Source organism: Megalobrama amblycephala, linkage group LG15, assembly GCF_018812025.1.
Source record: "Megalobrama amblycephala isolate DHTTF-2021 linkage group LG15, ASM1881202v1, whole genome shotgun sequence".
In the NCBI taxonomy this organism is placed as follows: Eukaryota; Metazoa; Chordata; class Actinopteri; order Cypriniformes; family Xenocyprididae; genus Megalobrama; species Megalobrama amblycephala.
In genome coordinates this window covers 13,684,039-13,710,322 of record NC_063058.1, presented here as the reverse complement: position 1 = coordinate 13,710,322, position 26,284 = coordinate 13,684,039, and the positions used below count along the sequence as shown (strand labels likewise).

The 26,284-nt window shown below is 36.4% G+C and overlaps 1 protein-coding gene across 2 annotated transcripts; it reads right to left on the bottom strand.

Moving 5' to 3' along the window:
- Positions 1-288: 288 nt before the first annotated feature.
- nap1l4a (nucleosome assembly protein 1-like 4a) lies at positions 289-25,455 on the bottom strand. 2 transcript variants are annotated; one of them, XM_048158438.1, is made up of 15 exons: positions 25,343-25,455; positions 24,242-24,288; positions 22,545-22,605; positions 21,184-21,343; positions 20,326-20,409; positions 20,037-20,168; positions 16,754-16,825; positions 16,520-16,659; positions 15,514-15,659; positions 9,919-9,935; positions 9,394-9,513; positions 7,466-7,501; positions 7,334-7,384; positions 4,311-4,343; positions 289-1,242 (listed from the first exon to the last, which is right to left on the bottom strand). In XM_048158438.1, the coding sequence occupies exons 2-14, from the start codon at positions 24,273-24,275 to the stop codon at positions 4,338-4,340; spliced, it is 1,059 nt and encodes a 352-aa protein (XP_048014395.1). In that variant the 5' UTR covers positions 24,276-24,288; positions 25,343-25,455; the 3' UTR covers positions 289-1,242; positions 4,311-4,337. The 2 variants fall into 2 exon arrangements, with proteins under 2 accessions (XP_048014395.1, XP_048014394.1); XM_048158437.1 differs by lacking the exon at positions 4,311-4,343.
- Between the last annotated feature and the right edge of the window lie 829 nt (positions 25,456-26,284).

The following is a 26,284-nucleotide window of genomic DNA, read 5'->3' as shown; positions in this document are numbered from 1 at the left end:
GATAAACATGGATTTCATCAAAAATATCTTAATTTGTGTTCTGAAGATAAATGAAGGTCTTACAGGTTTGGAATGACATGAGGGTGACTAATGACAGAAATTTCATTTTTTGGGTGAACTAACCCTTTAAGCATGCTGCTATGTATTTGCTAAGATGCTTACTGAGAGCCTACCTGCAGGTTTCTATGATTTTCTGGTCCTTAGTTATAGGTTCCCACTTTATCCACCAAGTGAAAATGGTAAGTCAGATTTCAGTTATTTTTAAAAAAAGAGCAAGACTTTGCGGCATCATGTCGCACAACATTTAATAGAATCTTTTTGTCTATTTTGTACAAAAATGGAAACAATGCTGCATTACAAACCAAAGAAGTTCCAGATAAGGCTACGGCTTGCACAGTTAAAACGGAGGGTGAACCTGCAATGGCTTTAAGATCTGCTTATTAACATTCTCAATACTGTAACTGATGCAATTCTGTGCATGAATGCAAGCAACTCGACACATAACCACATGGTGAAATAAAATATGGTTGAAATCCCATGTCAACGTGCATGGCATGGACATGCGTTACGTCACGCAAGCATTGGGAATTCGATGATGCCCAACCCTGGAGACAAATCATGAGTATTTATTACCACAATCCACATCGTTCAGCTACCAATGAGCAGGACGATCCACATCAAAACACTTTAGTAACTACATTGTAACAGCGTTGTCGGACATTTCAGTTATGTCAAATTCCAGAAGACAGCAGGTTCATTTTGTTGGCAAAAAACCCTGAGTGATGCTACACTGGACGTTCATATCATCTGGGGAGTGTCCATAAACCTGCTATGTTGCAAAAAAGGCCATGGTTGCATACAGACGTTAAGAATTCAAAACACATATGGCATCTTTGCTAGATCTCACACACACTAGGCAAACATTTTGAATATAGAAAAGGTTTCTTAGTCAAAAGAAAAATGTAGTACTTTATACATTACGCTAAATTTTGGGGCGCGATATCACACGACTTATGAATGAGAACACTTGAGGTCATCTCTGTAAAAGTAAACAGTAGAGAAATAAACAAACATGCATTTCCTAAACAGCGTTTGGTTTCCTATTGCATTAGTGTAGCGAGTCCACGAGGAAATTAGGTCTGCATCCACATCGTCTAATTGTCTGACGGACAGCCGAGTTGTGCCGTGGCTGTCTGTTCACGAGTCTTACTGCTGTTTGCACTCTGCAGGAGGAGGCTCTTTCTGTAAGAACAAGATGGAGATAAAAGATTGAGAGTATTATTTCAGGCACTGGGGAACAGGAAGTAATGATTTGCCTGATGATAGTTAGATTCATAATACATGCTTTGTTTGGTAAAGGTGAAGTATGAAATTTCTGCGCCATCAAAGTAATTGCAAAAATATTTTTTCCAAAAAGTTTGGGCACCGCCCCTGTATGTCATTGGTTGGAAAGTTAGTCCTGCCCCCAAATCACTCTATTAAAGGATTAGTTCACTTTAAAATGGAAATGAGCCCAAGCTTTACTCACCCTCAAGCCATCCTAGGTGTATATGACTTTCTTCTTTCTGATGAACACAATCTGAGTTATATTAATAAATATCCTGACGCATCTAAGCTTTAATGGGACCAACGAAAAAAAAAGTGAAAAAAAAAGTGCATCCATTCATCATAAACGTACTCCACACAGCTCCGCTGGGTTAATAAAGGCCTTCTGAAGTGAAGCGATGTATGTGTGTAGGGCTGCAACAACTATTCGATAAAATCGATAATAATCGATAATGAAAATCGATAACGATTCTCATTATCGATTATTTGGCTCCGCCCCCCGTGCACGGAAGACTTCCGCCAGTCGCGTCAAATTATAGCACTGAATAACGCATTTCTATGGATCAAAATGCATCTAAAAATAGGAGGAAACAGGGAAAGGTACGAGATCAAAGCTGATCAAAACATTAGAATTATTTATTTTAAGCTTCAAGCTAATGCATTAGCGTAATGGCTTGCCCTGTCAGGCGCTTTGACAGATGCATGTGCGTCCTCAGCGCAAAACGTTCATTCTATGGCTATATCCTTATCTGTAAATGTTACAAACTTCAAACTTTACTGAATGAGCGCCGGCGCGTGCACCTGCATCAGACAGACGGAACGTGGGAGAGAGGGAGACAATTATTATTATCAGCGCAAAAATATTAATTTTGCTGAAATATTGTTGTTTAAAGTTAAATTTAGATTTAAAAGTCAACATGTCATTCAAGAATTTTATGATAGTAGTAACTGTAAAGGGAGAACTAATTGAAAGTAAATGTAAGACGTTTCTTATAGCCTATTTACAGGATAAAGAAATGACAGTAAGAGGTTGTTTTTTTTTTTTTTTTTTTTTTTTTTTTTTTCAGATGCCCAGTTACAGTCTATACAAACTGTTAAGTTTTTTTTTTTTTGGATATTATGTGTGAATATTATTTAGAAACTACTTAGTTGTTTCAGTTTGTTATTTTCCTAATAAAGGGCAAAACCATTTTTGGTTTCAAACAAGTTTTTGATTGATTCCTAAAATATTTGTGTTCTCTCTTTATTATGACAGGTAGTGTAATAAATGACTGTATGTTTTCATGTTTTTTATGTTTTTTTTTTTGTCAGTAAAATAAAAATAAATAAAATTAGGATTTTTTTTAATCCGATTAATCGATTAATCGGAAACAAACAAAACAAACAAAAAATCAGCCAACTAATCGATTATCAAAATAATCGTTAGTTGCAGCCCTACATTTGTGTATATATACTAACCATATTTAACAAGTTGTAAAGTAAAATATCTAGATTCCATCAGACCACCTTCCCTATTCAACTTACGAAGAAAGTGTAATGCCTCTCGCAGTTCATAATGTTTACGCTACGTCTTACGCCTTTCGTATTTGACTTACGCAAAAAAGTGCAACTGACGTGAGTTACACTTTCTTCATTAGTTGAATATGGAAGGCAGTTCGGCGGAAGCTAGATATTTTACTTTATAACTTGTTAAATATGGATAGTTTTTCTTACAAAAACGCATCGCTTTGCTTCAGAAGGCTGTTATTAACCCCCCGGAGCCGTGTGGAGTACGTTTATGATGGATGGATGTCCTTTCTTCAGTTTCATATTTATTGGTCCCGTTCAACCCCATTATAAAGCCTGGATGTGTCAGGATATTTATTAATATAACTCTGATTGTGTTCATCAGAAAGAAGAAAGACATACACACCTATGGCTTGAGGGTGGTAAGGCTTGGGGTAATTTTCATTTTAAAGCGAACTAATCCTTTAAGCCAGAGGTTAATATGTCAAGCTATGTATTTTACTGTGGAAAAATGACGTACTTCACCTTTAAGGTTATTTTAGTGAGCGTGACTTGAAAAGTTTAGTCTTCAATGTCTAAGAAAAACTTCACAAATGTCATTTTCACACTTTTGTTTGTCCAATCCCAAGTATGATTGTCCTACCGGCTGATCTGCTTTCAAACTTTTTACGTTTACAGGGTATTATTGCGAAATACTTTCACCATCAAAGTACTATTAAAGAGTAGGGATGTGCGAGACTATTCGACTAAACGGTATTTCTAGTCATTTACATTACTTTTTTTTGCACATTTATGTTTTGCTTGATATTTTTACAAAGGCTATGTTCAATTAGGCTATGTTCAGGCTGTCAGTTTTTTCGAGTCACAACTGCATTTACTAACAGGTGAGAGTCTTAAAATGTCCAGTTCAAACAGTAGCTTACAGTAGCGTCTTGAATACTGTCTGTATGAACGTGCAATGGGAGTCAAGCCCATATTCTCTTACTAGTAACTGTGGCATTGACCAAAGTAATATCAAAAATGGCGACATCCATAAAACTGACAGGTCTTATCACTTTTGATGCGACAAAGTCTAATCGAGCCATACATTCAACCAATGAATCTTCATATCTGGGTGGAGAGTGGAGCATTGGACTATTTTAACAATGTCTTTACTACTTTACTGGACCTTGAAAGGTGAAAGGACATTGCTATCTATGTGTGGTTCAGAAACCTCTCGGATTTCATCAAAATATCTTAATTTGTGTTCCGAAGATGAACTAAGGTCTTACAGGTGTGGAACGACATGAGGGTGAGTAATTAATGACAGAAATTTCATTTTTGTGTGAACAAACCCTTTAACCCTTGGTCCAAACACAACCCTCTCATGTGAAAGTGACATAAGAGTGAAAGCAGAGGAGAAAGACTATAATAATAAAGGGAAGACTGATCAAAAGATTAATGGGAAAAAGAGCCACATCCCTTCTGGTATCTCTTACCTAGAAATGCATGAAGTGAGAAATGAATTATGCCTGTAAAGGGGAAGTGGAGGGACAAACACACAGGTTTACACATCAGACATGCAACTGATTATGAAGCATCATACAAGTTAATGCTTTCAATCCAGACCACCTCAATCAAACACAGATCAGCAATAAAAGTCTATTTAATGATTCAGAGACAGAATACTACAACTACTACTATTTTGCAGTATGTACTGCAACTGAGCACACTGTATACTGTATCCTACAATGCAAATATCTCAAATTGCTAAAATTTTCACGGAAAAATGGATTACAAATATGAAGTAAACAGTAAGTCATGTATAGCATACTTAGTTTGTGGATGCATATTTTATACTGTTTCCTATCTATCTATCTGTGATTCTATAATTGCAGGTACATTTGGTGTCCAAAGTTATTATTTTTTTCTGCTTTTTTAAAATGGTTATATTTGTAATTTTAATAATTTGTTACTCATTGTCATGGATCACAAGATCGTACAGGCCATAACAATATAATATTTTCTGTAAAAAGTGTCATATATATATATATATATATATATATATATATATATATATATATAGCTGAAAATATTTTTTTGTCGTCAATTTTGATTTCTTGTTGTCTGAATTACTCAGTGTATTTCTTTCTGTGTGATCAAAATATTTTATTTACTTTTCTTTTAGTAGTATTTCAATTATTTTATTCATAAAAGCCTTAAACAGTTATTTTCCTAATAATACAACATTAAATTGTTTGATCTTAAAAATAACTTTGATCTTATAAAAATGTGTCCATAAATCTTGTGCCAATTCTGTTACTGTACCATACTTTTCCTTTAAATTGGTGGAATTATCTCCCGCAACTATGTAAGTTACAGGAAATGATGTCACTTTCCCTCACTGATAAGCACTGTAAGGTGTGTGCAGTCTCTCTGAGAAAATATTTTCATCTAATAAGTTCTTACACTAAGTTATTTTGTAAAACGTCAACATAGTTACCACAATATCAAAAGGAAAACAGAATTTATCACTGATCACACAGTGGGTTGTTTAAGTCTTTTAATCATAATTTTATTAGTGCCATGTGCTCTTAACATTAGTGGAGTTTTTGGCTAAAAAGTTTAAAATTGTCAATTCTGTTATCGTCAAACTCTGTTACCGAGGTTGACAGTAACAGAGTTGACAAACAATATAAAGAAATCTGTTTTTTCGTTAAAAGGGGAAAAAAATGGAACCAACTTGTGTTTGGCAAGCACTGAATTATTAAAATTGAATATGTTTTCAATAAGATACTGGAAAGAATTTCTGTTAATGAACATTTGACCGTTCCGGTACAGGGCTTTCAGTACGGTGCACATGTGTACCGAATGCATTACATTGCAACATTAAGGTCTCCTGTTTGGGAACACTTTCTTAGTGAATTACGACAATGTACAAAGACAGGTGGATAAGACGAAAGCAGTGCATGACGAATACAGCGTTGTAGCCTAGCCACCAATAATCGCAATAAGCTCTGTGTTTTGTTACTTTTGATAAAAATTAAATAAAAATGCCGTTTTGACATGCTTTGATGTGGCGTGACAGATCACTGTATAGGCGCCTCAGTTCAATCGGCAGCACGAGCGCGAGTGAGTGCGATCATCTCTTCCTCTTTAAAGGATTAGTTCACTTTCAAATAAAATTTTCCTGATAATTTACTCACCCCCATGTCATCCAAGATGTTCATGTCTTTCTTTCTTCAATCGAAAAGAAATTAAGGTTTTTGATGAAAACATTCCAGGATTATTCTCCATATAGTGGACTTCAATGGCCTCCAAATGGTTGAAGGTCAAAATTACAGTTTCAGTGCAGCTTCAAAGAGCTTTAAACGATACCAGACAAGGAACAAGGGTCTTATCTAGCGAAACGATCGGTCATTTAAAAAAAAAAAAAATACAAATATGCTTTATAAACACAAATGATCGCCTTGCAAGTGGACAGAATTTGAAAGATGACACTTTGTTTCTTATCAAAAGTAACAAAACATAGCATATAACGTGCTTCCGCTTTCCGTATTCTTCAAAAAGCTTACGCCGTATGTCCTACGCCTTCCCTATTCTACTTATGGAAAAAACTAAACTGGCGCCGCATTCGTTCCTTAAGTTGAATAGGGAAGGTGTAGTACATACGGCATAAGCTTTTTGAAGAATACGGAAAACGGAAGTACGTGCAAGGCGATAATTTGTGTTTATAAAGCATATACAATTGTATCTTTTTCAAAAATGACCGATCGTTTCGCTAGATAAGACCCTTATTCCTCGTCTGGTAATGTTATCAGGAAAATTTTATTTGACAGTGGACTAATCCTTTAATACTAGTTACAGAATAAACATGAATGAACATATGTAGGTATATTGAAAGATAAGAGTACAACTTACTGAAACGGTCATATCTCGTGTAATCGCCTAATCAGTGTTTAATGGCGGAAAGTAATCAATAAAACAGCTTGTAAACAATGTCACGTAGCATTTACCTCAGAAAAGCCATTCAGTGTCCAAAGCTTGTTAGTTCGCTAGAGAAATTAACTCTTTCGCTTAATATATGCACTGTATTAGCCTATATATTCATTATATTTTACTTTGTTATTTGAGCGTTGATTATTATATCTAAAAATAAGTAGCGATTGAATTTAGGCTAATAGTTTAGGCTCTGTTGTTTACCTTTAATATTATAGTAGACTAAAGTTCAAGTAAAGGCTCACTATATAGTTTATAGCATTAGCAGAGATCGTTTTTTTTTTATCCTTAAGAAACTTGTAGTTATAATATAATTTAATATATTTAAAGACAGAGACCCAATTTGTTCAGTAAACCATTATTTAATAATAATAATAAAAAAAGTTATTGAAAAACAGCCTAACATCCTAGCAGAACTTTCCAATTACATGCCGCTTTCAAATTAGAATCTGCACAAAGTCACATTGCTTTTTAATCAATTAATCAATTGCAAACAAATTGGGAAAAGGATTTAAATTCTCACCGTGGGGTCAAAATCTCCCTCATCCTCTTCTTCACCTTCCTCATCCAGGTCCTGAATGACAATAATATTTTTGCTGTTAAATTGCTATTGCCCATAAATAAATGATAAGGCTGTCTATCAATGGATCCTCACCTCCTCCTCTCCCTCTTCAAGATCCTCCTCTTCAAACTGCAAAACAGCATGGAATTACAGAAATATTATAAATCAAATGTACTATTCGATTTCACATGGAAGCTGGGCGATATAGAAAATATTGTAAATATTGAATGTAATATTTTGCTGCCATAGTTTGTTAATGCACTTTTTATTTGTCCATTTATTTGTGATAAAAATCTACTAAATAAAAATAAAAAAGGTGACCAGTACCAGGATCCAAGTCTAAAATAATATTCAAAAATAAATTAAAATAAAATAAAATACTTTATAACCCTTTAAGCCAATGCAGAGCAAATACATACATCAAGATATACAGGTGCATCTCAATAAATTAGAATGTCATGGAAAAGTTCATTTATTTCAGTAATTCAACTCAAATTGTGGAACTCGTGTATTAAATAAATTCAATGCACACAGACTGAAGTATTTTAAGTCTTTGGTTCTTTTAATTGTGATGATTTTGGCTCACATTTAACAAAAACCCACTAATTCACTATCTCAATAAATTAGAATACTTTATATTTTAAACAGAAATGTCAGGCTTCTGAAAAGTATGTTTATTTCTATGCACTCAATACTTGGTTGGGGCTCCTTTTGCATGAATTACTGCATCAGTGCGGCGTGGCATGGAGGCAATCAGCCTGTGGCACTGCTCAGTGTAATGGAAGCCCAGGTTGCTTTGATAGCGGCCTTCGGGTCATCTGCATTGTTGGGTCTGGTGTCTCTCATCTTCCTCTTGACAATACCCCATAGATTCTCTATGGGGTTCAGGTCAGGCGAGTTTGCTGGCCAATCAAGCACAGTAACACCATGGTTATTGAACCAGATTTTGGTACCTTTGGCAGTGTGAGCAGGTGCCAAATCCTGCTGGAAAATGAAATCAGCATCTCCATAAAGCTTGTCAGCAGAAGGAAGCATGAAGCGCTCTAATATTTCCTGGTAGATGGCTGCGTTGACTGTGGACCTCAGAAAACACAGTGGACCAACACCAGCAGATGACATGGCAGCCCAAATCATCACTGACTGTGGAAACTTCACACTCCACTCTTCCTCCAGACTCTGGGACCCTGATTTCCAAATGAAATGCAAAATTTACTTACATCTGAAAAGAGGACTTTGGACTACTGAGCAACAGTCCAGTTCTTTTTCTCCTTAGCCCAGGTAAGACGCTTCTGGCATTGTTTTTGGTTCAGAAGTGTCTTGGTACGTGGGATGTGACAGTTGTAGCCCAATTCCTGAAGGCGTCTGTGTGTGGTGGCTCTTGATGCACTGACTTCAGCTTCAGTCCACTCCTTTTGAAGCTCTCCTAAGTTCTTAAATCAGCTTCGCCTGACAATCTTCTCAAGACTGCGGTCATTCCTTTCACTTGTACACCTTTTCCTACCACACTTTTTCCTTCCAGTCAACTTTCCATGAATATGCTTTGGCAGATCACTCTGCGAACAGCCAGCTCTTTCAGCAATGACCCTCTGTGGCTTACCCTCATTGTAGAGGGTCTTGATGATCATCTTCTGGACAACTGTCAAGTCAGCAGACTTCCCCATGACTGCTGTTGGGATTACTGACCTAAACCCAGTGTTTATACCCTGAGAATGGTAATTTAATAGAACTTGAAATTAAATATTCTAATAATTTCAGATACTGATTTTTTTTATTTTGATGAGCAGCAAACTGTAATCATCAAAATGAAAACAAAAAAGTCTGGAAATATTTTACTTTGTCTAATAAATCTAATATACTTAAGTTTTACTTTTTGAATTAAATTACAAAAAAAAAAAAAAAAAAACTTTTTCATGATATTCTAATTTATTGAGATGCACCTGTATATGGAATATTTTCAGTTTTTTTTTCACAATAGTCAGTCCGAGTTTTTACATTATTAATAGTCAAAAGTGTAGACGTACACTCTCGTCGTCTTCTAAGGCCTCTCCTGTGAAATAAAGCACGGCTCTGGGAATGACCCTCTCCCGGAAGAAATGTCCGACCTCAAAATCTGAAGCTAGAGTGAAGTCCAAGTCTTCATCCTGGACACAAACACATGAACAGTGAGCATATAACGGATTATATTTTACATATATATTTTTTAGACCAAATCATTGAATTACAGGATTGAAAACAGCATCTCCTAATTTCATATTAATGCAATACTTTCAGAATGGGTGGTTTAGAGATGCTAACTGACAAATCATTGTGAAATGACTGTACTTATTTTTAAGTAGCTACGTTACAATATGAAGAGTTGACCGTTACTGACGCAAGAACTCTTGAAATGTTTCTTGTTTGTGACGTGTTTTCTAAACTTGCAGAGGAGGGTTGTACTACAGTATGTGTTTGTGTAGGCCGCTAAAAGACGTGTACTGCATACTTCAATGATTCAGATGTTTACAAACACAACAAAAACACTGAGAACGCAAGGAAGACTCACTCACCATTCCATCAGGCGAAGCTAGAAAAGAAAACAAAAAAGTATTAATATTAGAATGGAACAAGATTTATGTACAGAAGCATGAATACCAAATATTTCAGCTTTGCCATCACAGGAATAAATTACATTTTAAAACATTGAAATGATAAAAAGATCATTTAAATAATAATAATATTTCACATTATTACTTGATATGGTATTTTTGATCAAATAAATGGTGCCTTAGTGAGCATAAGATGGTCTGAGCATTTCAGAAACTGCTGATCTAGTGGGATTTACACTCCACCACCTCTATGGTTTACAGAGAATGATCCGAAAAAGAGAAAATATCCAGTGAGTGGCAGTTCTGTTGGTAAAAATGCCTTGTTGATGCCAGAGGTCAGAGGAGAATGGCCAGACTGGTTCGAGCTGATAAAAAGGCAACAGTAACTCAAATAACCACACGTAACAACCGAGGTCTGAAGAAGAGCGTTTCTAAACGCACAACATGACCAAACTTGAAGCAGATGGATTACAGCAGCAGAAGTTCACACCTGTCAGCTAAGAACAGGAAACTGAGGATACAATTCACACGGGCTCAGCAAAATTGGACAACAGAAGACTGGAAAAGCGTTGCCTGGTCTGATCAGATAGGGGCGGAATTTGCCGTAAACATCATGAAAGCATGGATCCATCCTTGGATGTGCAGCCAACAAATCTGCAGAAACCAATATTGCCACGGGAACCATTTCACAGTTTGAATCACTCCGCTGTCAGCATTCTCACACTGATCATGGCAGACGAGCAAACCCACCATATTTTTAGTTAAGAGTTTTTTTTTTTAGGCAAGAATATAGTTGTTTAGACCTCAGATGTGCAATTTATATGTAAACATATCACCTACTTGAAAATATGTTTAGACATTTTCAGAGATGTGAGCTCCAGGCTGTCAGCGACCGTTCAGTGCTCATGTACCCGCTGAGAACAGCTTCATCTCGGACAGTCCTTCAGGAATTTGCCACTGGCTCTTATGTAGATAGCGTTTAATCATGATGTATAATTTGTTTTGGGTCTATCAAATGGGCAATCTTTGGTCTTATTAATATATTACTTGTTCCAGAGCTAATAGATTTGGCTTAAGGGCTATATTAAGTTTCATAACTTTATATTTACATGAAATTAAATTCTGTACTAACTAGAGCACTCTTTTGTACGTTTGCTTGTGTATACTTCATATTTTACTTCTCATCACTCACTTATCGCTTTCCTCAGCGGACATTCAAACTGATCACGGGATCATGAATATAAGATTGATCTGAAGAATATCAGCTAGATGCAGGTAATGCACTCGCTCAGGTGATCTCTCTCTCATAATACTCTAGATATTACGAGTTTCTATGAAGCCACTAAATTATATCATTTTGTGTAATTAAAACTCAGAGTAGTAAATGCAACCATGATGTATTAATACGTTTTATTTAAATAATAGTTTTTGAATAATGATAATAAGCCATTTTTGCATTGTGTTAATGAGAATTTGGGGTGAAAATGTTCATTTGTTATGATCATAAGGTAATAATGTAAAACAGTCCCAAAACAGGCTTCATTTTCTTTCTATTTCAGGGTGAAATAGAAAGAAAGACATGTTCCTGACAGGTTTTGTGATTTGTGTCAGCCATTCAGATGCAAGACATTTTTTTTAAAAAGACCTGATCAAAGTCAGGCCTAAAGGAGACATTTCTTTTTAGAACTTCATTGAAACACAGAAAGCATTACATCATTCAGTTACACTGAAATGACAGCATTGAGGCTGTAAGTGCCACTCCTAAGACAGGAATGTTGTGGAAATCACCTCAGTAACAGATATATTACAGACATCCGGCGACAAGGTTATTGACAGTAATAGTGGCGCTTTCCCACAGTCTGTGTGCAGGACGGGCGGCATTCTTTACCTGTTGCACAACCAGAGGGGTTGACGAAAAGCATGGCGCTTAAAAATGCAAAGCATTCAATGCTCAGCATTTTTGGAAGGCTGATTGAGGTGAAGGAAACACAACAATGTCATGGCGGTTGAAGATACAAATTCAACTGACATTCCTTGGCTATATTTATACATTTCAATTGCATATTCAATTTCCAATAATTTGAATGGCACTTGTAACAAACTTAATGTGACTCATGTTTGTTAGTTATACATACTTAAGTGAAATAGGTAAGATTTCTGTACTCACAAATGTTTTTATTTAAATAATCATATTTCTGAAATGTATTCATTCAAATTGCTAAGAATTGAACAATGTAAGTCTGAACACCGTTACTGACAATCCTCATTTTGGCTGCGTGAGATTCTCCAACTTTGTTGTTGTTGAGCAACCGAAGTGTGGGCTGTTAAAGCTCCGCCCTCTTTTGGAAAGCAGGTCAAAAGCAGCAGCTCATTTGCATTTAAAGGGACACACACACAAATAGCGTGTTTTTTGCTCAGACCCAAATGGGGCAAATTTGACAAGCTATAATAAATGATCGGTGGCGTATTTTGAGCTGAAACTTCACAGACACATTCTGGAGACACCAGAGACTTATATTACATCTTGTGAAAGCGGCATAATAGGTCCACTTTAAATCTACACTGAATTATCAAACACAACTAGTTTACCATGTAAAGCACTTTGAGAAGCTTCTTTTAAATACGGTATATAAAATAAAGTTTTTTATTATTATGTTGTTTTTGCGGTCCCTAATTGCTCAGGAATTCTGAATGTCAATAATAATTCTCCTGCTTTAACCGTTCACATGTTCAATTCAATGACTATAAAAAATTTGGTCACACTTTATATCAGGTGTCTGATTTACAATGTATTTATTGTGTTTATGTTGCACTGCAAAACACTTTTTCTGCTATTGAGGTGGGATAGAAATAGGTTTCCTGGTATAGTTAGGTTAAGGGTGGGTTAAGGGGTAAGGGATGGGCCAACAGTTTAATTATAGATGTAATTATAGAAATTAATTGCAGCTGTTATTACATTCAGTTATATCTTAAATATAAGTGCAATGTAAAAAGTTCATATACACAAACAAGTGCATTGTATCAAATGATTGATTTAAATGTTAGTACATAGCAGTTCAAGACACCTAATATAAAGTGTGACCAAAAAATTGATTCAGGTGTATTTTTTTTTCCAGACCACTGATGAAGATACATAGATGGTACATGATTACATAGCACTGAATGTTAAAAATCATTTTAAAGAAACTGCTCGGATGGATTTCCATTTCTTTGTCAGAATATCTGTAGAACTGATTAAAATGATTGTACTTTTCAGTGTCCAAGTGTTTCCAGTGAGACAGATTTTAATGGAGCTCAATGCGAGATTCAGCTTTCTGAGCTGTGAAGCGCCCTCTGGAGGTAGTTTGTGTTCCATACAAAATAGTTCTGAGGTGGAAACATTTGCCATCCAGTGGATGGTCCATCTATTCAGACAAACATAATTGTGTGATGCCACCTGCTGTCCAGAAGACACTAAAAAATAAATTTGTACAGAAATATATTCCAGTAGCATCTAATTAAACAGGCGTATCCCATCAAAAATAGAATTTCAGAGAAATTTCAGTTTTTAAGTTTGATATTCCTCATGACATGTACCCCAAACACAAGGTGTGTTCACACTTGGCAGGTTTTTTTTTCAAATAAAACAAACTGTAAGTGTGATTCATTTGAATAAGTGTGAATGCCACCATCAGATCAAGCAGACCGAGACGCACCTTTTCATGAGGTCTCGGTCCACTTCCAGAGGAACTCTGGTGCGGTTCGACTGAAATATGAACACAACATGGACCAAAGACATCTGAACTAACCAAAAAACAGGACATGAGGTCATAAGATGTGACCCTAAAATGGACAGCATAATGATTAATCCAATCTTATTTTACCAAATCAACAAACCAAAGCAATTCACTACCTGACATAGATCATAAGTACACTGAACGAAATTATAAATGCAACACTTTTGTTTTTGCCCCCATTTTTTCATGAGCTGAACGCAAAGACCAGGGGTCCAGGGGGGTCCGAAAACCAGTCAGTATCTGCCTCTATTTGCCTCATGGATTGCAACACATCTCCTTCGCATAGAGTTGATCAGGTTGTTGATTGTGGCCTGTGGAATGTTGGGCCACTCCTCTTCAATGGCTGAGCGAAGTTGCTGGATATTGGCAGGAACTGGAACATGCTGTCGTATACGCCGATCCAGAGCATCCCAAACATGCTCAATGGGTGACATGTCCGGTGAGTATGCTGGCCATGCAAGAACTGGGATGTTTTCAGCTTCCAGGAATTGTGTACAGATCCTTGCAACATAGGGCCGTCCATTATCATGCTGCAACATGAGGTGATGGTCGTGGATGAAGGGCACAACAATGGGCCTCAGGATCTCATCACGGTATCTCTGTGCATTCAAAATGCCATCAATAAAATGCACCTGTGTTCGTTGTCCATAACATATGCCTTCCCATACCATAACCCCACCGCCACCATGGGCCATTTGATCCACAACATTGACATCAGCAAACCGCTCACCCACACGTTGTCTGCCATCTGCCCTGTACAGTGAAAACCGGGATTCATACTTGAAAAGAAGCACCTCTCGAATGTGAGCATTTGCCCACTCAAGTCGGTTACGACGACGAACTGCAGTCAGGTCAAGACCCCGATGAGGACGACGAGCACACAGATGAGCTTCCCTGAGACGGTTTCTGATAGTTTGTGCAATTCTTTGGTTATGCAAACCGATTGTTGCAGCAGCTGTCCAGGTGGCTGGTCTCAGACGATCTTGGAGGTGAAGATGCTGGATGTGGAGGTCCTGGGCTGGTGTGGTTACACGTGGTCTGCGGTTGTGAGGCCGGTTGGATGTACTGCCAAATTCTCTGAAACGCCTTTGGAGATGGCTTATGGCAGAGAAATGAACATTCAATTCACGGGCAACAGCTCTGGTGGACATTCCTGCAGTCAGCATGCCAATTGCACGCTCCCTCAAAGATTGCGACATCTGTGGCATTGTGCCTTTTATTGTGGCCAGCCTAAGGCACACCTGTGCAATAATCATGCTGTCTAATCAGCATCTTGATATGCCACACCTGTGAAGTGGATGGATTATCTCAGCAAAGGAGAAGTGCTCACTAACACCGATTTAGACAGATTAGTGAACCATATTTTAGAGAAATAGGCCTTTTGTGTACCTAGAAAAAGTCTTAGATCTTTGAGTTCAGCTCATGAAAAATGGGTGCAAAAACAAAAGTGTTGCATTTATAATTTTGTTCAGTGTATATTTCAAGAGCCTTTTCATGAAACGCCATGACGCAAGAAATGATGCCAAACCACTCAATTATCTTAATCCCAGGATTAAATCATACCAACAGGAACACATTACTCTGTCAGTCATACTTGCATAATGCTAAACTATGAGATTTGTTTGGGTTGTTTCAAGAACTAAGATAATCTTTTGTTGTGCTGTTAATGGTGGTTCTCTATTCTTCTACACAGGAAACCAAATCCAAATAAAATAAAATAATGCCAAACTACTAAATTCAACCAAAATCGTTATGAATTTACCATTGCAGTGTAACAAACCTTTAACCGGATTGAAGAAGTTGAAGAATGAATCTTGTGGAACCTCTTTGGTGACTGTCCGAATGGTCCCTCTTCCTTTGTGTTTCTGCTTCTTTTTAACAATTTTGACTGTCACATCCTTGCCTTTTTGCCAGTCAATCTTACAACTAAAAAACAATGGAAAATGGAATCATTTCTGGTAGTCCAGATTTACGTAAAGATCTGAATCAAATCATTAGCCAAGCAAAAAAAATCGGAATTCTCTCCCAAACAGGCCACACAAATTGATGTGTAATTCATGCAAAATCAATTCTACATTACCACTGAGAAGTTTGGAATAATTACATTTTTTTTTTTTAATGTGTCTGAAGTCTTTAAAGTTCAACAAGGCTGCATTTATTTGATCAAAAATTCAGTGATATTGTGAAATATCATTTATATAATTTTTTTTATTATTTAATCTTATTTTTATTTTATTTAATTATTAATTATCAATTTAAAAGAATTGTTTTACATTAAATATTTTAAAATGTAATTTCTTCCTGTGATGCCGAAGCTGAATTTTTAAGCATCATTACTCCAGACTTCAGTGTCACATGATCCTTCAGAAATCATTCTAATATGATGATTTTCTGCTCAATTATTATTGGTGTTCAATTTTTAATAATGGTTCTTATTATTATTATCAATGTTAAAAACATTGAGCAGCAAATCAGCATATTAAAATGATTTCTGAAGGATCATGAAGACTGGAGTAATGATGCTAAAAACTCAGCTTTACAATCACAGGACTAAATTAAAATATAAATATATTTTTAAATATATTCAAACAGAAAAAACTCATTTTAATCTCTAATAATATTTCACAATATTACCGTTTTGCTGTATTGTTGATCAAATAAAAGCGGCCTTGGTGAGCATATGAGATCTTAATTTCAAACCTTTGATTGGTAGGGTATATACTTAGTTAAAGACTTATGGTTAGGATTTCTATTAGAAAGCACCATTAACTATTTCTCCATCTTACCCTTCACAGTCCACGATCTCCGGCCCCTCGAAGGAGAATGGATCTTCTGCATCTGGCTCGGATTTCATCTTGTAGACTTTAGTGAGGACCGAGTTACTGAAGAAGCTGTTGGGCTCAAAGTGGAACTCTAACGTGAAACTCTGTTTTTTGACAAACAATTGAACAATGTTAAAAATAATACCTGTATGAACGTGTTTAAATGTTAGTAGTAAGTAAAGAGAGGGTTTGACAAACCATTGGCTGTCCAGGTTCAGAAAATTTCACAGTGATGTCCTGCAAGTGTTTCAGGATTGGCTCATCATGCTCCTACAGGAAACAAAACAGGATTCCAGAATGGTTAAACTAAGCTGGCATGGATTCAACTTCATGCTTTCGGCACTGATTTTAGGTGGAAATCATTGTGTGGAATGGAGGAAACAGGGCGGATGCAGACTCTGTAGTCCAGCTGATCACTTACGTATTCAAATGAAATTTCAAAAAAACAAAAAAAAAAACATTAATTGACAATTTAATCAGATTGCATGTGAATTCAGCATGCACTAATACAAACTTGCATATCCTCTAAGGGCTTCCTGTCACAAAAACCACATCCTGTGTAAACCACATCAACCCTTTATCCAAAAGGTCAAAGCAGTCACTTCCTATAACTCATACATCATAGATTTATGCAATGTGCATAGTAATAATAGTAGAAATTTTAATGACAAATCAGCAGCTGAGGCTATTTTCATCGTAAAAGCAGAGTTACAAAGTTACACAAGAGTTGCATAAATACAAAATAAAAACTACAAATAGAGTTGATTAAAATACAGCAGTTTAAAATTACACAAGATGTTTCAAATGTACATATAAAAATTCTAAACCTTTTTCTGGTAAAATCTTACAAAACTTAAGTGAGCTTTAAAATAACTTTAAAATACAAAAAAACAAAACAAAAAAATAACACTACAATAAAAGCAGGACAGTCCAATAAAATGTTATTATAAAATGTATAGTTCTAGCTCCCTATGTGACCCTACAGTTAAAATATTTATTATTATTATTATAAAATGTATAATAATAATATTAGTATCATTGGCCAATGGTTCATGTTGTGCATAACAAACAGTGGCAAATTCTCTGTAAAGGCCCCAATATACTTCAAGCGAAATCAAATAACTAACTGGTGTGACATCTTTTCGAACAAAATCAGGCAAACCGAAGTTCTTTTGGTGTTTGTTTCGAGAGTTTGGAACAGCTGACAAAGCAAACTTTACAGAAAAATTCTGTTAACCACATTCGAACTGCCATTGGTCAATGGAGATTACGCAATAGGTAGGTGTGACTCTGAAGCTCCGCCTTCTTTGACATGGAAATCTTCTCTGGAGCATTTCTTCTGTTCAGTCCATCGAGGTCAGACAACCACAAGTAAAAACACGAACACACTGGAGAGACGCTTTATAGTAGAAAATGAAGTTGTAAATCTAATTGTAAGAGACACTGACTCTGTTTTCATGTTTAATTCTGTAAAGCTGCAGCTTTTAAACAATCTATTGTATAAAGCAGGTGTCTGTATAAACCACTGTCCTGTAGAGTTTAGCTCCAACTTGCCTCAACACACCTGCCTGGGAGTTTCTAGTACGCCTAATTAGACAGTGATTAACTGGTTCAGGTTAAGGATGGGCATTTCAAGCAAAAAGAATATTCGAAAATCGCTGGGAATTATTCGAATATTATTCGAAAATCGCACCGCTCCCCCGCATGCACGCATGTATAGGCTAATGTACACACACATAAATGGAAAGAGAGAGGGAGAGAGACCATTCACGCTTTCAATCTTTTTTTCTCGGTCATTCATAACGGTGCGGAGCAGACTGAAAACGCTTGCTCTCCGCACCATTATGAACGCCCGTGTGGCCGTGAGCCTTTTACTTTCACTTTCAAATTAGCGCCAATTCGGTAGCGGCGATTGCTTGAATGCTGCATTCATTGTCATTTTTAATGAAAAACACAACAACAAAGCAGTACAATGACAAACCCGCTTAAATGGACGCTTTTACATTTCGATTTGAAACCAAAAATTCCACCGTCGTCTTTCAGAAAAAAGTGAGGCGAAGTGAGGTGAAATCTGACTGACTGACTGTTGCTGATTTGTGCTGCGACTCTCGTTCGGTTAATAAAGGCCTAAGGCCTTCTGAAGTGAAGTGATGCTTTTTTGTAAGAAAAATATCCATAATTATAACTTTATAAAGTGTAATCACTAGCTTCCGGTAACGACTGTACGCGATTCTAGTTCTGGCGGAAGAGTGAACTTTGATCTGACGCATGACGTTTTGACGAAAGCAGAAGCGCAGAGGATAAACAAAACGAAACACCGGTCAGGAATTAAAAGTCTAAAATGAGAATTTTTAAAGAGAAATGTCGGAGGAGCTTGAGTTTGTTGTTTGAACCACGAGAAGTGTCTAACGTTACTCTCACCTAAGCTTACGCTACTCCTACATCCTACGTCATACGGTGGAACTCGACTCGGACGTTACCGGAAGCAAGTGATTATAGTCTGTAAAGTTATAAATATGGATATTTTTCTTACAAAAAATGCATCACTTCACTTCAGAAGGCCTTTATTAACCCCTTGGATCCATATGGATTACTTTTATGATGGATGGATGTGCTTTTTTGGGCTTCAAAATATCAGTTACCATTCACTCCCATTTATATTTTTAAATATAACCGCGATTGTGTATGACAGAAAGAAGTTATTGGATGTCATTTTTGTTGTGTTTACTTTGTTTCTGAGAGCAAAGCACATATTTACATATTCATCTAAACATCGCTCTCAACAGCGTGGACAGTGTTGTGATGTTTTCTAACAGTATACTGCTGCTCACGTATTTCAAACTTATTTTTACCCTTAAGCGAAGAGCAAAAAATAACTTTGCCATGAGTATATCAGGGCCTTAATGCTTAACTTTTTCATCAAATTACTGTTAAAGGTGCTAAAGAGGATCTTTTTGTCGACTGAGAAACCAAAGACTGTTTTTGAAATGAGCGCATGCGTAAGAACACCCCCCTCCTTCACAGCTCATTTCAAGAGAACGCCTCCCAAAAGTTGTGCACGAGTATTGAAACACGAGTGTTTACCACCGGCATTCGCTGTGTCGTGTTAGTGGATTCATTATGTCGGACTCACCGCAGGTAACTCAACTCGCGATGATCGCGTAAACGATTGGCTGATGTTTTTAAGGCCCTACCTCGTGCACAGATGATGTATATTAATATTACTACTTTCAGTGCACCTAATAAATAGTCTTTTATCAGTTAGTAAAGACAGTTTCAAGTAATATTGCAAAAATGTATAAAACAAAACATCCTCTGTAGCACCTTTAAATTCTATATAAAATACAAATTAAAAGCCAATATTTTTCCACACTATTCAATTTCAAAAATACAGAAAAGGACCCCAATCGTAAAACAAATCCAAATGTCATCTGCGAAAGCTTTCGCGAAGATATTAAGGAAAAGTAATGTGAAAGTTCACCTGCAGCATTTCTCCAAGCATATCCACATGTCTAAAGATGGTGAGCCAGAACTCCGGGATTCCTTTCGGATCAACGGCGCTGGCTGAATCTGCCTGCTTCTCCTCCAGAGCAGCTTTTTTCTGCAATTCTTCCTGTGGGCATAAATCAGTTTATAAAATCTACCATTAGCACACAATCTCTAAACGATAAGTTCAGAAGCTCAGGGCTCCCATAGAAAGGTTTGGCAAGAAAACTTGCATGTGTAATTGATATGTTGTAATTTCAGGATTCTCACAAGTATCCACTTACAGCAAGCTCGTCTTCCTCCTTGTCACTTTGCCATTCGCATTCCTCATCTGTGGGTTCAACAGCACCAGTCACAATCTTCCGTCTCTGAACACATGAGCATTGTGTTAGGTGACATCATCATTTCAAGGGCACAACACTTATAGGCCTTTATCACAGTCCGCTGGCGTCACATCTGCTCCTATTAGTAGTGTAAAGGAATTTTCGCCTGCATTGTTGTCAATGGATGCAAGTTTTGAGATGAAAATTCAACTAATTTAGTTGAACTTAACAATAAACGACTGTTTAGACTTACACAGTACCCTACTAGTGTTGTCAAAAGTGCCGACTTTGATACCAAGCTGGTACTGAAATTATAAAAATATGACGCTTTGAGCGCTGTTTAGCGGATTCATAAATGCCTCTGATTGGCCATTGTGTTCACAAGCTCAACAGATATGTCTGTGATTGGCTACAATGATCAACGCTTCAAAAACATGTTGTAAATGGACATCAATGATGCTCTTCACCGAGCGCTTACACAGATACACACGGGAGCGTTTTAAAGCAGGCATTTCAAAACGCTTTCAAATTCAAACACTTCCGTGTGCTTTCAAACGCTCCCATGTGTTGATCATTGTAGCCAATCACAGACATATCTGTTGAGCACAATGGCCAATCAGAGGTGTTTACGAATCCACTTATGTTGACTTATGAATTTGCATGTGGTTTGTCTTAAAGCATATTAAAAACACCACATTGACATATAAACAACATAAAAAATAGATGAGGGGACTTTAAGTAAACCAGCTCCGACCTAACTTGGATACACTGAACATGTTTAAACTGGATGCTTGGTATTACAGAGATTCATTTGCATACCTTGTCAAAGATAGGCTGGTAAAGCCCAGCATACTTCCTCTCTAGCTCATGGACCTCTTCGTAGAACTTCGCCTCTATGTTGGCACTCTGGAGCTGGAGCCTCTTTAGGGCATAAACTCTTCTCTTTACGGTCTTGGGCAGGAGGTTGAAATTCGGTATTCTAGACAGACAAAAGTTAGGCAATAGTTTTACAAAACATTATTAGATGTTTGAGAAACTTCAGAGATGTTTATGAAACACATTTACAAAACTTTACAGACGTTACTTAAGAGTCTCAAGTTTACAAAACACAAGTTATATAAATGTGACATATTTATGGCCTTGTTTACACCTGGCATTAAGATGCGTTTTGTTTGATCTGATCACAAGTAGATGAGGGAGACTCATTCTCGTTTACACCTGGTGTTTTAATCCGTCTCTTTTGTCCACTTTCAACCACTTCTATCCTGAGGGTCTATGAGTGGGTAAATGTATGGGTTTTTTCAGATCTGTCGATCTAATGGATGAAATAAGCTCATGCAATTTACATATGAACGCGCCTGGAGATGACAGAAAAACATATGAGAATATCAGCTTTTGTTTCTGCTCTGACAGCCGCAAGACCAGCTGAACTCTGTGAGTGTGTGTTAGAAATCAAGACTGGTGAGAGAACATTATGATTGGTACATTTTTCATCTTCAAACCAAACTTGGGTCTTCAGTCTACAGTTTACATCCCATGTGGAGAGCGCGCTTTTTACGCGTTAGTTCAGTAAGAGGAGAGTAGACATCTTTTGTGGCTGTTCGAACACATTTGACCACATGACCGTTTACACTACGAAAGCAATCCAGTCAAATGTGTTTTCAACTACCTCTGGAAGTGGTCGAAAGTGGACAAGCTCAAAGCGTTTTAGACCCCGTTTACACCCGTTTTAGTGTCGTTCACTTGTGATCCGTTCGACAAAAACACATCTTAACACCAGGTGTAAACAAGACCTATGAAACAAGTTCATGAAACTTTACATTTTGTTTATTAAAACAGAAATTAAACGAAACAAGTGTATGACACTTTACAGATATTTACAAAACAAAAGTTTGCTAAATTTGACAGTTTTATGAAACAAGTTTACGAAACAAACATTTACTAAAACACGTTTTGGAATTTAAATGACAAAGGATTATAACACTTTATAGATGTTTACAAAACACAAGTTACAAATGTTTAGTAAGTTTTTTTTTTTAAACTTTACAGACATTGTACAAAAGTAATTTAATGAAATGTTAAGTTTTAGAAAATACAGAATTTAAGCCACCAATTAGAAATCTGTGATTTTATTTATCATCTTTGTTTTCTAAAGTCATGAAGATAAAATTGCTTCATACCTTTCTACTTGTAAATAGCCCTCTGGTTTGTCAGACTGAAAAGGTTTATTTCCTCCTTTGCCTTGAAAAAAATGAAAGCAATTATCTCATATTTACAATGGTAATTTCTGGGTATTACTGATTAAAAACGTAAAGGGGTGGTTCACTTTTTTAACTTCAGTTAGTGTGTAATGTTGCTGCTTGAGCATAAACAGTATCTGCAAAGTTACAGCGCTGAAAGTTCAATGGAAACAGAGATATTGTCTTTTAAAGTTATGGCAGTTTAATGCCTACAAAAACAACCGGTTTGGACTACAACAAGCTTCTTCCCGGGTTGGTGACATCATAAACCCTGCAAAACACGCCCCCGGGAACACGCAACAAAGGGGGCGAGGCCATGTGGCGCAGCATAATGGAAGCGGAAGAGTTGTGTACACCGGACGCGAGCGGCGCGACGCATCAAAAGATAACAGAACCCATTATAATCTGTGATATTTTCTACACTGGATGCGGCGCTGAAGACAGCTTCCAGAATATACACGAGTTCAATGCTGGATTTAAACAAAGGCTTTTACTGAAAGATGAAGCAGTTCCCACTTTAAAAGCAGAAGCTGCTGTTTATTGGCTTCAAACTGTAAGTATATTTTATTGTTTGTACATGTATTTTAAACGTATAGTTCTGTTGCTATTTTTGGTTGCATCAAGGACATAAACAAAGACCAACGCGGTTTTGCTTCGCTAGCCAGTTAGCTAAATTCTACAAACGCCAACAAACTTCCATGTTCATAGACAAACAGTTGTTCATGCTATAAATTAAACGCTACCTTTACAAAAATGCGACTACTCAGTCATGTATTCGGCTACAGAAAAGCTTTAATCAGGATAAAACCGTATATTGAAAGCTAACAAACAGCAGTGACAGCATGTCTAAACACTTTGACACAAATACTAAATGAAATACCATTCATAAACGTCCTTTAAAAGCAGCGATTGAAGAGGTTCTGCATGACTCTCTTTATCTGGGTCTGATTTGGGCTTACTTTGATACAGCAATATAGACGCCATTATTTACATTCCCACTGAAGCAACGACTGGTAAGGGGCAGAAGCTTCAGCGAATCCAGAGCCATGAGCGAATCACAAGCCCACTAACCAATCTGAGCACATTGCGTATTTCGGAGGGAGTGGCTTCATAGAAGCAGGAAGTCAAACAAGCCATTCATATGACTGAAGTAAGAAACAGAAGTGTAGAATAAAGATAAAATATATGAAAAATACAGCTTTTTTTTTAAAAAAAATGAAGCATTAAGGGCCACAAAAACACAATCAAGCCTAGAAAAAAAAAAACACTGAACCACCCCTTTAATAAATTATTGTAAATTCTTTTAATTTTTTTTTTTTGGTGAAGAAAAGTTAGCATTTAATAAAAAACATATTTCTTTTTGGGAAACATAAAAATAAAATGATAAAAAAAAAAGATTAATAATTTAATAAATATTTTATATATCTAAATATCTTACTTTTAGAAATTTATTTTTATGTTTCAAAGAAAGAAGTACGTTTTTCATTAAACACTATTTATATATCCCATATATATGAGACCTTGGACCACAAAAGCAGTCATAAGTCACACGGGTATATTTGTAGCAATAGCCAACAATAAATTGTATGGGTCAAAAATATTGATTTTTCTTTTATGCCAAAAACACAAACACCTACCTTTGGCTTCACTCTTTTCATTTTTTCTATCCATTTTCACTCCTCAGCTATTTAGCAAAGAAAAAAAATGAAGACAAGTAAATGTCATGCTCACATAGAAAAGGCATTTACTGTGTACCAGATTATTATGCAAATGACATATCAGTAGGACTTTAGTACAATAAACATCCAGGTTTTTCAAATAAAGTGTTTGTTTGTTTTATTTCTCATATCTTTTCTAAATGGGAAACATACTTAAAGATGTTGCTCCACATTATTAAGCAAGGCACAGTTCTCATGCAATATGAGGAGGAAGAAAGATCTTTCTGAAGATGAAAAGGATGAAATGGAGCAATATCGTGAAAAAGGCGTGAAAACAACTAATATTGTGTGAAAACTGAAAAGATCTTATTGAACTATCATAAGATTTGTGAGTGATTTAGAGCACAGAAGAACTTGTTCAGACTTATTAAGGGAAGTTTCTGTCAAACAATTTAATTGTATTAAAAAGGCAGCTATAAAAAAGGGCAACAAACAGATATTTGGAGCTGTTGGTGTCTCTGGAGTCTCAAGAACCTCTCCACGCATAATAATAATAAACAATTGAACATGTCCTTTCCGTTTCTGTATTTGTAAAACGTAGTAATAACGTCAAAGTATGACTAACACCAGTAGCTGTGGCTAGAATTACTAAAGTAGGCGATGAAGATGATTATGATGAGTGTTTTGCAAAACAAGTGGACCGGTTAGTCACAGCTGTCAATCATCTGACACAAAGTGTGTATCATAGCTAGACATATCTTATGAGTGAGTGACTTAAAATCACCTTTAAATGTATTTATCATTCCTTATGACAAACTGAAATATATATAAATATATATACAAATTTAAATATAATACACTAGAGGAGCTGCATGTCTTGTTGCTGTCACTGTGCTGTCATGCATGTGTTAATGGCAGTTAAATGTCCCATGCACACGTGCAGCATGCTGTCAACACCTCAGCTTATAAAGTCTTGGGACGAAGTCGTTATAGCCATTTAAAACCACATAGATTATTTCCAAGCCACGACACACGAGGCTTCGGCTCTAATCGCGATAAAAATTGTTTTCTTTGACTTACCCCCACGTTACGCTCCAGACCGTCCTCACGCTTCTAGCAGACAGAGAGAAGTGCGATAGCATGTCGCATCATCCGCAACTCTCATTGGACCAGGGGCTGTCATCGGTCACGTTCGCTGGCCAATCAGAGGCGCGCCTCTGTATTCCGAATCTTCATTGGTTGCGAGTTCGTCAGAAGGGCGCATGTTGCAGTATGTACTGTGTAGCGTACTTATTTCGAATAGTATTTTATTACGCATTTTTAGATTCTTGTTAACTTTATGAACTTTAACTTCATAAACTCTTTAGCTTATATATGCATACTAACAGAAATTCGAACAGAATGATTACATGGTTAGTTAGTGTACTGCTGTCATGTAAAGCGGTAGTCAAGTCGAAGTCACTTTATAAATCTTCTTCCTAAAAGTGAACGTCGAATCTGTTTCTGCACTTGTTCTACATTACTCCCACTTGAACAAAGATGTTGTTTGGCTTCTCTATGATTTCGGCACCATGGGGACAGGGTGTGTGCTATTCCCATAAGTAAAAACACTGCATAGCGACCATGTTTTTGAATGCATATAAGGCAAGTTGTCGTCCAATTTTATTTTTTGCTCATATAAAAGTATTTTATACACACGTTTTATAGGCTTGTTGACACACACACACACACACACACACACACATATATATATATATATATATATATATATATATATATATATATATATATATATGTATGTATGCATGTATGGGTCAATGACGTGACAGGTCATTTTTTTTTTTTTGTCCAAAGGCCTTAATAATAATAAAAAAAACAAAGATATAACAGCCAAAGTATGTAAGGCAGTACAACTATATCTCTTTTATTGAATCCAAAAGGTTTTAATTTTATTATATATAAAGGTATTTTAAAGATTTTAAAGTGTCAAAAGGCCAATACAGCCATTTAATTTGTGATTAA